We start from the raw sequence: 16,570 nt of genomic DNA on the forward strand, positions 1-16,570 counted from the left end.
CAAAAATAATGTATTTTACCACTGCCTTATTTTCAGACACGGTAAAATGTGAAGTCTTTAATGATGGGCTAGAGATTAAACCATCCTGTTTACTTGGACATATTTCTTTAAAGCCTGAATGGCTCCAAGAGTTACTGAACTTCTCAAAGTACAGTAGGCTCTCTCAATAAAATTATTAGCTTTTGTTTGTACTTTTATTTACCTAAATAATTTCCACTGGAACAAAAGAATCCTCCCCACTTAGCCGAGAAAAGACCAGTTGCTTAGCTTTTTATAGCACCTTCCGCACCATTAATGAACACCATTCAAATGCTGAGGAACTGTTCTCCTTACAGATGTTTATTAGGTTTCTATAACCTACTAATACGTTAATGAACAATTATTAATGCTTCAGAAAAATTATGAGGTAAAAGAATGTCTCATGTTTATTTTGGAAATTAGCTTGAGTTTTTGGCTGCATGCAGATGTTTGGGGGGGGGGGAGGGGGAGTGCTTTACCAGAAGCAGCAGCATGTTACTTGGATCTGGCTCCATAATGTCGGCATAGATCAAGTGCAGTAGGGCTTTTTGGCGCTTTTAACTAAAACTGATTCAATTAGCTATTAGATAACAGTGCCAAAAAGCCCCACACTAAAGCACCTGATCTATACAGATATTGGGCAAGCCAGGCCCAATTAACATACCATCTCTGCTGACTGAGTTGGGCTTGGCACAGGAGCACAGTTTGAAGTGGAAGGTCTTTCACATTTTGTTTGGGGGGTTTTTGTTGGTGGTTTTGATTTTTTTACATCTGCAAGCAGTCTTTCTTCCTGTTCTGTATTTAAAAAAAAAAAAAAAAAGCCTCCACCACTTATAAATGTTTAAATACTGCTCAGTTTGAATTAGAAAACCTAGAAGTATGCAACAAATTAATTCCTCACTTGCATGAATGCTAAATGTCCATAAAGTTTGAGAAACAATAATGTAATGTTATATAAAACTCTTTTAAGTGCATCATACAAATTTCTTCTCGTAAATGTGTGAACTTTCATCAATCCTGACCCAAAATTATTTTGCTATTCAAGGTCTTGGTTCTCTCTAAAGAACAGACTAAACATTATGTAAAAATTTGCCAAACTGAATAGTATCAGCATAAAGAAATACTCGAAGGACAGATGAAATTGACATTTTTACGTGTGACTGAAAAGCTTCTAGAGTTAAAACCATCTTTTCACCTCTGTTCCAACATCATGCTTTTTTTAAAAATACATAACAACCATCTCACCTAAAATGGGTATACCAGATGTATACCTTCCAGGAAAAATGTGGAAGTTACAGAAAGAAAGGTTGTTGGGAACTAAGAAAAAGTGCTAGAAAAACCAGAACATGTAATGTCCAGGAAGTTCTTATCTGTGTAGAGAAAACTTTGTTTCAGAAAACTGAGGGTGTAGCTACAGGGTAAAGTCTCTCAGGTCTTGTCCTCACCAGTAAGGAAGAACTGGCTGGGAGCACAAAGGTAACCAAAACCTTGGGAGGAAGAGATCATATTATGACAGATTTCATGATTCTGAGAGAGAAGGCATGAGAAAACCAAAACAAGGGCACCGGATTTCAAAAAGGTCAGATTTCAACCAACTCAAAAGAAACAGTAAGTAAGATCCCATGGACAGACTGGTTAAAGGATAAAGAGGTCCAAGACAGCTGCTAGTTCTTAAAAATATTGAAGGCTCAACAACAAGCTGGTCCAATGCAGTGGAAAGAAAGGACTGCAGGAGACTGGTGCGGCTACAGAAAGTTTCTCAGCCACCTCAAAAAAACAAGAGAACAATGAAGGCACTGGAAAGGGAAATCACTAAGGAATTACACACCAAAGAATAGCAAGCACATGTAAGGATAAACCCATGAAAGCAAAAGTTTAGAAAAAGACAACAAACAGGAGATGCTAAAGACAACAAAAAGAGTTTCTATAAACTATGTCAGAAAAGACAAACCAGGGAAACTCTGGGCACTAGCTAACTAGCAAGGGTGAGGTATTGAAGGAAGATGCTATGGAAGCAGAGCTTCTCAAGAACCATTTTACCTCAGCCTTCACAAAAAGATTAAATGCCCACCAGACAAATAAAATAAATAAATAAATATCAATCAAGGAAAGCTGCAGATAAGTAAAGAGTATGTCAGAAATCTTTTGATCACTGTGAATGAATTCAGGTCAGCAGGACCTGCTGAAATTAATTCTAGGGTGCTGAAATAGTCAGCTGAAGAAATTGACTGACAATAATATTTGCCATCATGGATGATAAGTAAGGTCTAGAAAACTGAAGAAGGGCTAACAAAATGCCCAGTCAAAAAAAAGGGGGGGTGGGGAGGAGGAAATAGGACCCGGGGAACAAACAAGACAATCAATACTTTCAATCACTTCAATATCTGGGAAATTACTAGAAAAAAAATTATAAAAAGCATCCATTTATAAACACATGGGGATGGGTTGATCTTTTCTGATCTAGTTTGCAAAGTTCAGAAGTTGGGAAGGGGTTCCAGAGAGAAGGACAGGATTAGTAAGTCAAGAAGGATCATAGTAAACATGGGAACTGGATACAAATTAAATGCAAGGAAATGTAAGAGAGGCCAAGCCATGAACCAAGAGAGGTGCAACAATCACAACCACTGCTGCCAAGAGTAAGCGACAGGTGGTGGCTCCCTGCTCCACACCATGGGGGAGGAGTTCCAGCTGGGAGCGGTATGAGGCCATGAGTGAAGCTTAACCTGTTGGCTCAGAAGGTCTCCTGCTTGTTGGAAGCCTGCATCCAAGATGCAACTGAAAGGTTGCCAAGATGTATGCCAGCTTCGGACTACTACCTCTCATGTTGCTCCTCCATGTGGACATCAATGATACTGCCGGGGCGACCTTGAGCAAATCAAGAATGACTACACAGTTATGGGTGCAAGTGAGAAGGAGACATGACTGAGGTGGCTGTCAAGCCAGAGGCAGCAGCAGGTGCATAATGAAGGTCAAAATGTGGCTATAAAAATAGTGTCGCCAGCAGGAGTTTGGCTTCTTCAACCATGTGGTGTTGTTCCAAGAAGAAAGGCAACTGGCAAGACAGAGACTCTACCAGATGAAGAAAGGAAAAAGTGTCTTCACATATAGGCTTGCTAATTTGATAAGGAGACCTTTCAGCTTGGTTCACCTGAGGTGCACTGATACACTGGTCCGATACTGGACTGGCACCGATATAAAGAAAATGAACTGCATCGGAAATCAGCCTAATGTGGCCAATAATTTGACTGAGTAATGCCTATGCATGCGCACAGCTGCAGCACAGCATGCAGGCAGTGAAGTGCACAGCCCAGCAGCTTGAAGAGCTATGTGCAGCTAATAAGTCTGTTGCAGTGGAAGGAGAGGGGGGAGGGAAAAGGCATGGGGGGGCAGATTAACACACGCCCCCCTAGTAAGGGAAGGAGTAGAGCAAGGACTGGGGCAGGCACTGCCCAGCTGGGGTGGGGCAGGGTGCAGGACAGAGCCACTGCTCATCCAGAAGGTGCAGGGGACATGTGCCCTCTGGATCTGTGCAAAGCAGGATGGGCTAGAGCCAGGGCTGTGCCAGGCACTGGGCTCAGGGCAGGCTGGGAGGGGGGCTATGGATGGGGGCTGCAGTCATCCCAATTTTTGCCATAGGCCCCCCTTCCAGCACAGCTCCAACTCAAGCCCCGCCTCCACCTATACATCAGGAAGAGCCAGGACTGCACCAGGTGGGCAGCAGCAGTGTTGGGAGGGGAGGTTATGGGGGTGATAGGCCAAAACTTGGGGTAGCGGCAGCCCCCCTCCAGCACCACCACCACCCACCCCGAGCCTAGCCCCCACCAAGAACACCCCAGTGCAGCCCCAGCTCCAACCCAGAGCTGCAGCCTGCCCGCCCCCCCCATGCGCTCCCAGCGTGCACACGGCAGTGGGAGTTGCCCCTCCACCCCCAATGAGCTGTGGCCCTGTACCATGCCCTGCCCCACCTGGCCAGCATCTGCCCCTGCCCCAGCCCCACTCCCTACCTCATGCAGGGGGGATGGGGCAGGGGCATTGATCTGTCCCTCCCATACCCCCTCCCTTTCCCCACCCCCTCCATCACAATGGACTTACCAGCTGAATGCAGTTGTATCAAAAATCAGATCAGTATTGGCCAATCTGCCTCCTTAAAAATTGGCTATCAGTATCAGCCCCCAAAATTTATATTGGTTCACCCCTAGTGGAAGGACTAAAAACCCTCCCAGTGGAACAGCAATTCTTTTTCCTGTGTTAAAACAAATTTAGAGTTTCTTCCAACTCCAAATTTCAAGGTAATGTCACAGAAATTACTGCCACTCAGTTTGCTATAAACGTCATACAAGTATCTGCTTGAAACTTTTCAAAGCATTCTCAACTTTTCAAGTCAGATCAATTTTAATGAAGACATTTACAAATAATTGCCTATGTTGCTTTAAAAAACAAAAATCAACTGTTAATGCATAAGGAGGTACTCCTTCCTGATCCAGTATCTTTCATCATTTATGTGGAAGCACTTTCTGGAGCTTTCCTAGGAAAATTTTCAGATCTATATCAGTCTTCCCTACCTCCTTAAATGTCTTCATCTTATTCACAAAAGCTCTGATATCCAAATGTATCAACTGGTACAGTTTAAATAGTGTTACTCAAGACTTTTTGGCTTATCTGATCACGCTCACATTACAATGGCCTATAGCAACCTGGCACAGCAGAAGCACTTAAAGGAAGTAATTGGCTCTTATTTGCAATCCGCTGTCTTTAGCAACATTAAGATAGATGCTGCATTCTAATGCGCTAATAGCCAGGATTAATCCTAGAATACACTCATTTGGTATGAGACAATCTTCTACCAAACAAAGCAAATAAAAAGCAAATTTTTATTTGTATATTCTTTCTTATGCAATCTATATAGTTGTACTATAGCAGGACTAGTCACCCATTTTGATCTTGGTTTCAAAACTGGGAGGAGGGTAGCAAAAAAGAGATGGATGGTCTCCATATATTTTGGGGTGTTTTCACATATTGACCAAGAACTAGACATGTTAATTCCTGATGACAAGACTTTTAGATTATAAAAATTAGTTTCCCCCCATTTTAACAAATACTGATATACAGAAGCATCAAGCTTCTCTTCAATGAAATACCACATTATGCAGTACTGTGGAGTTGCATCTTACATGGGGGTTAGGTTCTTAACTCAGCACGTAAGGCAAAAATCACATATAGTCAAAATTACCCTTGGGCTTGCCCAGTGGTACAGTCCGCTCCCTCCCCCATCCAGTGGTACAGTCCCTACTTCCTGCCCAGGGCAGCCTGAACCAAGACTCCCGCCTGGCCAGCATACACAGCTTCCCAGCAGGGCTGCTCCCAATATAGCTGCTTGTCCCCGTGTACAGCGCTCCGGGGGGCAGCTGCAGGCTGAATCCAAACAACCAGCACTCCAGACCATATGCGCAGGATGAATTCACGCACGTTAAATGCACGTATGATGCGACTCCACTGTATACTGAAAACCTATCAACCCAATTCCCAGTAAAGAACAAAAAGAACCTTTAGAAGCAACCAGACTTTAAAGTAACCATATCCTTGTCCCAAACAGTGCAGATTCCACCAGCCCAGTACTAAGACATAGGACAGGGATTCACTCTAAAGATACTACCAGAAAAACTCCATAACCTCTTCATAAGAATCTCACCCCCAAGGAAATCTCCGTTTCCTGCCTATAAAAGATCTTCTCATCTTTATAAATCACCTTGGTTTTGAAATAAGCTGGAATAAATTTTGAATGGCAATATCTAATTTATTTTGTATTCCCACTGCTTATTTATCTTGTGCTTTTAATTTTATTTAAATATTTTTGCACCGAATAATCTGAGAAAGTGGCTGAACACCACGATAGAACGAGGCCAATAAATAGCTCCCTCAACTACTTAACAAATGGTCTTTTGTTGTAGAGCACAGCTGAGTAAAAGAACACAAACTTGCAAGGTATGAAATGTATTATGTAGAATTTTTATATTCTGCTGCTAATGAACCTGTAAAATATAGAAAGTTCTATACTAACCTTTAGTCGCCTCACCATCTCTTCTTTAGATATTTTATCAGAGATTTCTTTGACTCCTGGAGGATATGTAATTTTTCCATCATTGGCTCTTGTCTTCGAGTGAGCCATGTTTTCAGTGATTTGAAAACTGAAAGAAAAAGACAAGACCAAATCAGGCATTATTTTCATAGATCAGCATATTTAACTACTTCAATGCAACTTACACCAAGTGTTATTCCATATCTGCTACAACCTGTTTTAATGGCATATCATTTTCCAAGCTATAAGAAATACAAAGAGCTCCAAAACCACCTTTGATATTTTACATATCCAACTCTAACTGAAGTCTCTAGCAACTGAGCCATTATAAACATAAAAGCTTCAACAAACTTTTTTTCTAGTTATCAACAGCATAACAGGACAGACAATAATGTTTGCCTTCTCATATCTTGACATTAAGTACAACTGTTGCTTCAAATGTTCTATATCAGGGGTACACATACCCCCGGGGATACTTTGAAAGGTCCCAGGGGATACACGCAGGCAGGCAGGGATGGAGTGCCACCACCACCTCACAGGAACAGGGCGGGGGTAAGGGCAGTAGCACCCCTCTGTAGGCCAAACAGGCGATCCCCAGATGCAGGGGGGAAAGTTTGCACGTGGCAACCACCGCTGCCACCCAGCACCGCCGCTCTGTATGAGGCTGCTGCCAACCTCCCCACCAAACGGCCACTGGGGGTACACTGCTCAAAAAAGGTTGAAAAACCCACTCCTTTATGAATGGGACATTTAAAATTAGAATGTGAATGGAACTGTAACAATTCCTCACCTTATATTTAAGGTGCCTTTAACAGCTATATTCACTCAGTAGCAATGTAAGTACATGAACTCTAGTTCACGTGGACTTCTAGGACCCTTCATAAAAGACTATTTAAAAGGACTAGAAAAAAAATAAAATAGAGAAAATCATTAAGTAAAGTTTTCAAAAATGCCAAGCGACTTAGGAGCCTAAAAACCTAAGATGCTACAAAACACAGTTTCAGCATCTTTAAGTATTACCAACTGAAATTTGCCAAGGATATACAAAGAGCCCTCATCCCATGCCATACGAGGCATTCTGATCTGATCAACTAAGGAAGAAGAGCAATCAGCTATCTACTTTAGGGGTCTGTAAATGAATGCACAGAGCCTGGGAAACAAGTGCTCACACAGTCAAGGAACTAGGATGTGATTGGAATAGCTCACACAACTGGAACACTGTCATGGATAGGTACAAACAGTTCAGGAAGGACAGGCAGGGGAGAAGAGGAGGAGGAGTTGTGCTGTATGTAGAAGATCTGTATGATTACTCAGAGCTCCAGTATGAAACTGGAGACGCGCCTATTGACAGGAAGAGCAACAAAGATGATGTCATGATGGGTGTCTGCTATAGACCACCACACCAGGAGGATAAGTTAAATGAGGCTTTCTTCAGACAACTAGCAGAAGTTTCCAGATCATAGGCCCTGGTTCTCATGGGGGACTTCAAATCATCCTGATACCTGCTGGGAGGGCAATCCAGGAAGTTTTTGGAGAGCATTGGAGACAACTTCCTAGTGCAAGTGTTGGAGAGACCAACTAGGGGTAGTGCTTTCTTGACCTCCTGCTCACAAACAGGGAAGAATTGGTGGGGGATGTAGCAGAAGATGCCGACTTGGGCAGCAGCAACCACGAGATGATCTAGTTCAGGATCCTGATAAAATGAACAAAGCAAAGCAACAGAAAAGTATGGACCCTGGACTTCAAAAAAGCAGACAGACTCAAAAGGAACTGATGGGCAGCCCAGTCTGAGGGGGAAAGGAGTCCAGAAGAGCTTGCTGTACACCTTAAAGAAACCTCACTGAGGGCACAGAAACAAAACCATCCTGATGCACAGGAACAATACCAAATATGACAGGCAACCACCTTGGTTTAGCAGAGGATTCTTCAGAGAGCTGAAACAAAAAAGAAGCTTGGACAGATGACTAGGGAGGAGTGTAAGAATATTGCTTAAGCATTCAAGGATGAAATCAGGAAGGCAAAGCACAAAGGGAGTTGTAGCTATCAAGGAAGGTGAAGGACAACAAAGAAGGGTTTCTACAAATGTCAGCAATAAAAAGGGAGATGAGGGAAAGCATGGATCCCTTACTGAATGGAGGAAGCAACACAGTAACAGATGAAGAGGAAAAAGCTGAAGTACTCAATGCCTTTTTTTTTTACCTTGGTCTTCACAGGCAAGGTCAACTCCAGGACTACCGTACCAGGCAGCAGTTTGGGGAGGTTAGCAGCCAACAGTGGTAGAAAAACAGGTTAGGGACTAGGCAGAAAAGCTAGATGTGTATAAGTCCATAGGGTCAGATGCAATGCATTCAAGGGTGCTGAGCGAGTTGGCAGACATGACTGCAGAGCCACTGGGGGACCTCTCAGACATCTGAAACATGTCTAATCAGAAGCTCTGCAGAAAAGGATCTGGGGGTTACAGTGCACAATAAGCTGGATATGAGTCATCAGTGTGCCCTGGTTGCCAAGAAGACTAACAGCATACTGGGCTGCATTAGTATGAGGGTTGCCAGCAGATCAAGGGAAGTAATTATACCCCTCTATTCTGCACTGGTAAAGCCACACCTTGAGTATGGTGTACAGTTGTGGGCCCCCAACTACAGAAAGGAGGTGGACAAATTGGAGAGAGTCCACCAGAGGGCAATGAAAATGGTTAGGGGGCTAGGGCACATGACTTCTGAGGAGAAACTGAGGGCTCATTTAGTCTGCAGAAGAGAAGAGTGAGGGGGGGATTTGATAGCAGCCTTCACCTACTGAAGCAGGGTTCCAAAGAGGATGTAGCTGGACTGTTCTCAGTGGTGGCAGATGACAGAACAAGGAACAATGATCTCAAGTTGCAGCAAGGGAAATTTAGGCTGGACATTAGGAAAAGCTCCCTTAGTAGGACAGTGGTGAAGCACTGGAACGGGTTACCTTGGGAGGTGGTGAAATCTCCATCCTCAGAGGTTTTTAAAGCCCAGCTCAACAAAGCCCTGGCTGGATCTAGTTGGAGATGGTCCTGCTCTGAGCAGCGGATTGGATTAGATTACCTCCTGAGGTACTTTCCAACCTTAATTTTCTATGATTCTAAGAAGAATATCAGGAGTATGGATAGAGGTGATGGAAGGAGGGGGAGAAGAATTCTTGGTAGTACCTCTGCGCCCCAAGCCCAAATTTAGGAACAGCAGGCCAAACTGAACCACTGTTCCCCTCTAGTTCAAGACCACATTGACCAGGACAGTCCAAAAGCATACCCCAGGAACCTCTTAAAAATGCCTGCATTCACAATCCCATTTAAACTTATATTGTAAAATGACTGCCCAACTTCAGAGTGGGAAAGAAAGAAAAGTCAAGATGAGTTCCATTGATGTGAGGAGGAAACTCCAGTATTTTTTACTTATGCAATGAAAGTTTAAAAATACAACTGGAGAAGCATTTATATTAGTTAGACAAGGTAAGTCACACATAGGCAATTAATAAAACCAATTAAAATACAACCCTCAGGTTATTTCATCTGGCCCGTGGGCAGGCACCAACTAATTATCCGGTGCAACCTAGACCTGTCCCTGCAGTGTTGTGCATGGGACCGAGTCCCACACACTCCTGCCAGGGCAGTATGCTGTGCTCCCACCCTCACCCATGGGAGGGCCCCAGCACAGGCCCTAGCCAGTGTACACAGCTTCCAGGCAGGGCGGCTGCTGCTGCTAGTGCTGCAGCCACCCAGAGAATGCTCCACTCCCCTGGTCTCCAGTGGTTCCTTCTCCTGTCCCTGCTGCAGCACTGCAGGCAGCACAGAGAAGCAGCAGTGGGCAGGATGAAGCTGCAACTGGCCAGGTGCGCAGGACCAGAGCAAGTGGAAATGCAGTGTGGCGGCAAGATGCTCCCACAGGCTCCTGAAGGGGAGGGGGCAGTCCACACAGGCCCCAGATCCCACAAACAGCCCCCCCGCAGAGGGAACTTACCTCTTGGAGTGTAGCCAGAGCTGAAGCAGGAACCGCAGCTGCGCAAGCCAGCATCAGCTGTTCTCCAGGCGGGGAACAGCTGAGCTGATTGCAGTGGCCAGAAGGGCTGCCACAGGAAGATTTAAAAGCCCCACCGGAACCTGGGGGGCGGAGGAAGCAAGGGAGCATGCCAGATGCGCTGAGGCTCCTGCAGCAGGGAGGAACAGCACAGCCGGCTCAACAGCGGCAGGCAGAGCAGGGGAAGCGTTTGAGCCCCCTGTAGGAGGCTGAGGGAAAGGAGGCAACTCTACACCCCTCTCCTCCCCAGGAGTCTATTTCTTCTGAGAGGAAAAAAACCCCCAAAAAAACAAAAAGAGGCACAAGACCAGAAGTGCCCTACTTAAAGGTGCTGAAGTAGGTGCCAGCCAACGTACATGCAGCTTGCCAGTCTCCATAATGGGAAGGCTCTTCATCTGGGGGGGGGGGGCAGCCTGACAAGCACCAACAGAACTCACCCAGATATGGGGCCCCCATTGAGGCAAGGTTGATCAAGCACGACTGAACCACCATTGCTGGTGCCCGTCCGGTTGGCGAGTGGACGGAGTGTAGGGAAGGAGGAGTCCTATGGAACATCACTCCCCAACCATGAGTACTCCATCCCCAGGGGGCCCCTCAGGAAGATCTCCACTGAACCCTCCCTTTATATAATAACACCAAGTTGTGGCAGGAGAGTTGAGGGGAGGGGCCCCACACTGGATGGATAATGCATCACTCAGGGAACCCCACTTAAGGCACCTTCCTTCACACAAAGCCTGGGCCAATTCCGTCACACAGGGCTCCCTGGAGTTTACATGCAGCTCCTAGCACTCAACTGGGAGCTGCACACGATGGAGTCAGTAGCCTGGCCCCACTCCTTGCTGCCACGTGCAACTTCCAGGAATTGACCAAGAGCGGCAGGGAGCCCCATGCAATGGAGCTGGGCCAGCTTGGCCCCACTCCCTGCCAAGTCCCAGGAGACATGCATGGCAGCAGTGACCAGAGCCAAGCTGCTGCCTCCATCGCACAGGCTCACCCTGGTGGTGGGCAGCTCCTGCCAAGTCCCAGGAGCTGCATATAGGCTGTGGAGTAGGGGCGGGCAATTGTTTTGGGCAGGGGGCTGCTTACTGAGTTTTGGCAACCCATCGAGGACCATATGATAGACAGCCAGGGGCAGATAAATTTTAATTTTCTAGATTTTTTAGGGGCCCACATGGCTCCAGGCAAAACTAACATTTGGACCATTTAGAGGATGACATGTATGCAGGGTTGCATATTGGTCTCATCTATGTTGTATCCATGACTGAGCACACCCCAGACATTCACTCCCAACCCATGCATGCTTTTCCTTTGGGATTCAGCAATGTAGCTGCTGTACCTCAGTCTTGAGCACATAACAATAAAGACAAAAACAAGACGGTTTAAAACAGGCTTGTCCAACATATGGCCCGTGGGCCATGCAGCCTGCCAAGCCGTTTTCTCTGGCCCAAGGTCCCTTGCTCGGGACAGGCAAGAAGTCCTGGCGCCAGCTCTGTGCTCCATGGTGGCAGCAGTGGGGCAGCAGCGAGGCAAGATGGGCAGGGCCAGCCCACGGGCCCCAGCCAGCAACGAGAGGCGGGGAGCTGCTTACCCCCATGGGGCCAGGCTCATCACATGAGCCAGGTCCCACCACCGCTGCCCCAAAGGCTGTGCAGTGTGAGGCTGCCCCAACCACGCCTGACTGGACAAGGTGGAGGAGAAGTTGCAGGCGCTGCCCAGCTCATCCAGTCAGGTGCGGTTGGGGCAGCCTCACACTGGGCAGCCCTCAGGACAGCGGCAGTGGGAGCTGCAGCAAGACCCGCGCCCTGCCCACATACGTGATGGATAAAGGCACCAGGCAAGGCCCCACACGGTACTGGTGGCGCATCGGGCCAGGCCGGGGCTGCAGGGTATGCAGATGCCAGAGCCGGGCTGGGTGGGAGGCAGGAGGAGCCTGGCTCAGAGGCAATCTACACAAGGGGCAGCACAGCGTTACCTGGCTCCCAGCTGTGGAAGGGCCACCCGGTGCCAGCATTGGTATGTGGGGCAGCGGCTGCAGCACCTGCTGCCATTGCCAGAGAAGAGCCAGGGGGAAGACCCAGCATTGCACAGCCCGGGCAGGACCTGCCGCCACACCCTCCGGCAGCCTTGCCTCAGCCCAGGGCAGCAGCTGGCTGCTGCGGGTGGGGCTGGGTGCCCTGGGCCCGCTGCACTCCTGCCCTGCCCTGCCCTGCCAGCTGCTCCCAGTCCTGGCTGCTGCTCCTTGCAGCCATGAGGCCAAAAGTGTTGTGTGCCACTGAAAGTGCCATGCACCTGGGCAGCTGGGCTCCGGCTAACAGCCCCCAGCCCCAGAGCCTGCCAGCTGCCACTGGTCAAGGGCCACCTGAGCCAGGCCTGTATCCAGGAAGAGAAAACTAAACCATTCCAGCTGCCCCCAAGCAGACAGCTCTGCCTACAGAGAGCTGCAGGCCTCCTTGCACCAACTCGGCTGTTTTGCAGCTGCACCCCTGGCCCAGAGCCACCAAACACCACAAGGGGAGGCCATCTCTCTCCCAGACTGTACGGGCACAGCGGCCCAAGAAGTAAAAAATAAAAATTAATACAAGGTTTTACTAGAGAGGGATCAGCTGAGGGAGGCTAGAGAACAATGCAGGGAAGCCAGGGACATCCCTGACCTTTCGCCTCTCCCTCCAAGGCAGTATCCACAGCCACCAGGGCAGCAGAATGGGCACCCTTCCATCTCAGATGCCTTGTGTGGTACGGACGAGGTCTCAGCCACCTCCAACTTTAAAAAATAATAATAGGATGCAAAACTCTGAGGAACTCAGGCCAAGGCAGCCAGAAGGGGGTTGGGCATGGCCTACTGAGCCCCTGATTCCAGCCTGTTTCTTTCCAAGCAGTGAGTGTCTGGGAGGATGGGTTTGGGCAAAATGTGGCCAGGGCCCCTTTCCCTGCAAAGCTGCCAGACCAACAAGGGAGGAATGCCAAAATAGCTTGCTGCTGTAACCTAAGTGTTTATTTTAGTCGAGCATTTGCTATTATTTCATTGTTGCTTTTATATTGTTTCTATTTTGGATTTTAAACCACATTTCCAGACCCACTTCATTGTCACTTCCTGCAACTTCATTGGTGTCAAAGGTCACATGACATCACTTTCTGATGTGATACCATTTCCTGTGAGGTCTCTGAATATGGCTCGCCAGCCCACTGGGTAATGAGAAGTTCATGATCCAGCCCGACATTCAAAAAGGTTGGACACCCTTGGTTTAAAAGCAGCATTAAGGCATGTGCTCAGGACCACCCTAGGGCGGTTACATTGTTTCTTTTCTGGGACTTGACCCACATGGGATGGAAATAAGCGAGGAAAAAGCATGCTTCACAATGACATTCTAGGTTGCGTGTCAGATGGTACAAAAAACCTACTAAGAGCACATTCCATTAGTAACCTAGGATCTGCAGACTTCCAACCAACTTCAGTAGAAGTCAGAATTTTGGTTTTATTTCTAAAATTCAATATAGGCCAGAACCTGACAGCTAAGAAATCACCTCTTCCCCATGCCATACACTCACAGCTGGAGGAGGAAAAAAAGCATTCAGGCCACAGCTCCTTTGCTATAAACTGAAGAGAAAACACTAATTGTATTTATTCACCACTGATTCTGAAGTTTGTTCTCTACCACTAAGAGTTTATAATTAGTTCAAGTTGAACTTTATTTTTAAAAAGGATCACCGCCAGATTTTTTTCCATATCCCTATAATAGTCTCAGTAACAGAATAATGAAGATTTTTACCATCATATATAGTTATAACCAAGGATCTGGGTTCTCTGATTTTAAAAAAAAGTAACCCCAAACCCACATTTCTCCATGATTAAAATGAAATACTACTAATATATATAGATATCTGGGGTGTTTCATTTTAATCATGGAAAAATGTGGATTTGGGGTTACTTCTTTTAAACGCAAAATTGGGGATTTTTTTAAAAATCTGAGAAAACCAGGATCCCTAGTTATAACAACTCACTTCAGTTGTGTATCTCATGCATTTATGATTTTTTTAGGCTAATGGTTATTTGCCATTAATCTTCAGAATGGCAATGTTTTCATCAGAAGCTGAACAACACTGTTCTACTTCAGAGAGTTCCATGGCAAACTACCAAATTACTGCTAAAGCAAAACACAAATGAGCCTACTAACATAATCAGTAGCCACTTTCCATTCACCTGCTCTTCACAGAGTTTAACTGAGGACAGACTACTGGCCACAGTTCAAAAGACTACAATAAGAGGGCAGACATTTTGAATGAGGCCAATTCTTTGAGTTTTTCCTAATAAAAGATTCAATGTACCTGGTTCTGCTGACAGATATATTTACAGTTATGAAAAACAAGAACAAAAAATTATTCTTAAATGAAACAAAGACCCCAGGTATAACTATCACCAGCTATCTTCCAACATCTATCCCATTTCTAAGGGATATACAGAAGGAAAATTTGAGATGTACACTCCAGCTGGTTTCAAAGGTCCTATCCACATCTAAGCTGGCCAGCGTGCTCTGGCAGCCTCTAAATAAACAAGTGCCAGTGCCAGTGAATTTGGCACTAAAGTTAAAACAACATAGGTGTTAGTTATTTTTTAAATAAAATTTGAAGTCAGTTAATAGTTAAATCATGACCTGGATATAATCCTCACACATTTTTTCTTTAATAACCTATAATGCTAGACAAAACAGATACTCCAAAGTATCCTCCATTTTATAACAGGAGGGGCAAGGAAAACCAGAAAATTCAGCAAGTTGATGTTGGAGTGGAGACGCAGAAACAAAAAGAACAGAACAGTCTTTGAGGAAGAAAGGACATGAAATGAAACCAAGAGTAAACAGGAAAAAGAATATGAAAAAGGATAAGGGGAAAAGAAATCAGGAAAAAAGAAATATATAACCAGTAAAGCAGTAAAAAAAACCAAAGAAGTGAAATGAAGTCAGAAATGATAAAGGTGAGAGTTACATTTTTAATCTTAAATTAATTCACCATGTTATATTAATTATGCTGTATAAATCATGCAAAATTGTTTTGCTCCTTTGCTTTGCTGCCCTCCTAATAAGTACTTTTTACTTAAACTAGCAAGCTGAATTACTAGCGGTAACTGACAATGGAAAAGTGTAATACCTAATGATAGACACTCTAGGGATAACTATAACTACCATTTTCTTTTAAAAAATAACAATTGGTTCAAAGCATATGGGTAAGCGTTAAAGCATCTGAACTCAACTTGTTTATTAAAGAAATTAAGTTTTAAAAATTCAAGGATATCCACTAGGAAAAAGATGGAAAACAGCTCATTGTCATCAAAAGAAATCCATCAACTGTCAGCCAAGGCAATTTGGAAATATGAAAGCAAATAGCTCTGTCAATAATTAGCAAGGCCCCAGAACTATCCAATTCTTCCTTAAAAAAAAACTCATTTAAATAGCCAAGGTACTGAATGATGGAAGAATCCTTTGCACGAACAGTAACTAGTTCTACAAAGATTTTTAAAATCTGCAGCTTTTGTACTACAACATATATACCACAGCTGCTAGACTCCAAGATGACCAGGGACCTACTCAAATCGCAGTTTCACAGAAACCACGAAAATAGCATTTTCCATAGTTTCAGGTAGAATCACAAAAAAAAATTACTAAAAACAAAATGCTGGCTCCCCAGTGCCCCCCCCCCACCCCTCCCAACTGGCTGAGGGGGTTGCCTTTCACATGGCCCTACACATATCTGCCAGACAGTGGCTAGGGGTGGGGCCCAACCCTGTTGGCTAAGCAGTGGCAGAGTGGAGGCAGGGAACTGGCCACAATAAGCCTGCCATAGTGGCAGCCAGCACTATGATTGGCCCACAAAGTTGCTGCCTCAATTTGGAGAAATCCTTAAAAATGAGGTCACATCCCACAATGTTAAAGGCGGGGGGGGCTCATACTGGAATCAATTGCGGTGGCAGGCAGCTCCAAATGCAACCCAGGCAGCTGCTGTCTACTCCTCCCCCTCCCTCCACATCTCCCTTGTGCAAGCTCAGGCTCTTCACCTCTTACCCTTACTCCAGCACCAGCAGGCTTTGTCCCCATACCGGTCTGGGGCATGAAGCACAGCTCCAACCCAGCCCAGTAGCAGCAGCAACTCCAGCTGAGTCCCGCCCAAGTCCACCATCACTGCTACCAGGCCAGGTTGGGGTTGTGGTCCATGCTCTGGAAAACACAGCCAGAGCCTGCTGGCACTAAAGCAAGAGTATAGTGAAAGGATTTCGATTTTGAATCATGACTTACACAGCTACTTCACCAAATTGTTTTGGAACTCCATATATGGTTACATTTAAATGTAGGATGGTTTCAAAATACCCATCCTTGTAGACTTAAATCACATTTATGAACTTTAGCCTAAAAGCTATTGTAAACCAACCTTTTTCACCTTAAAATTTGAA

The 16,570-nt window shown here is 45.6% G+C and overlaps 1 protein-coding gene across 3 annotated transcripts in view; it reads right to left on the reverse strand.

The window, feature by feature from the left end:
* Nucleotides 1-16,570, reverse strand: part of PDS5B (PDS5 cohesin associated factor B) — a 156,675-nt gene that overhangs the window by 118,326 nt on the left and 21,779 nt on the right. For all 3 annotated transcript variants that reach the window (XM_019530089.1, XM_019530090.1, XM_019530088.1), the window contains exon 2: nt 6,077-6,203. In XM_019530089.1, the coding sequence (XP_019385634.1) occupies nt 6,077-6,184 (108 nt within the window). In that variant the 5' untranslated portion in view covers nt 6,185-6,203. The remainder of the gene's footprint in view (nt 1-6,076; nt 6,204-16,570) is intronic.

Source organism: Crocodylus porosus, unplaced genomic scaffold, assembly GCF_001723895.1.
Source record: "Crocodylus porosus isolate Cpor-Errol unplaced genomic scaffold, CroPor_comp1, whole genome shotgun sequence".
Lineage (NCBI taxonomy): Eukaryota > Metazoa > Chordata > Crocodylia > Crocodylidae > Crocodylus > Crocodylus porosus.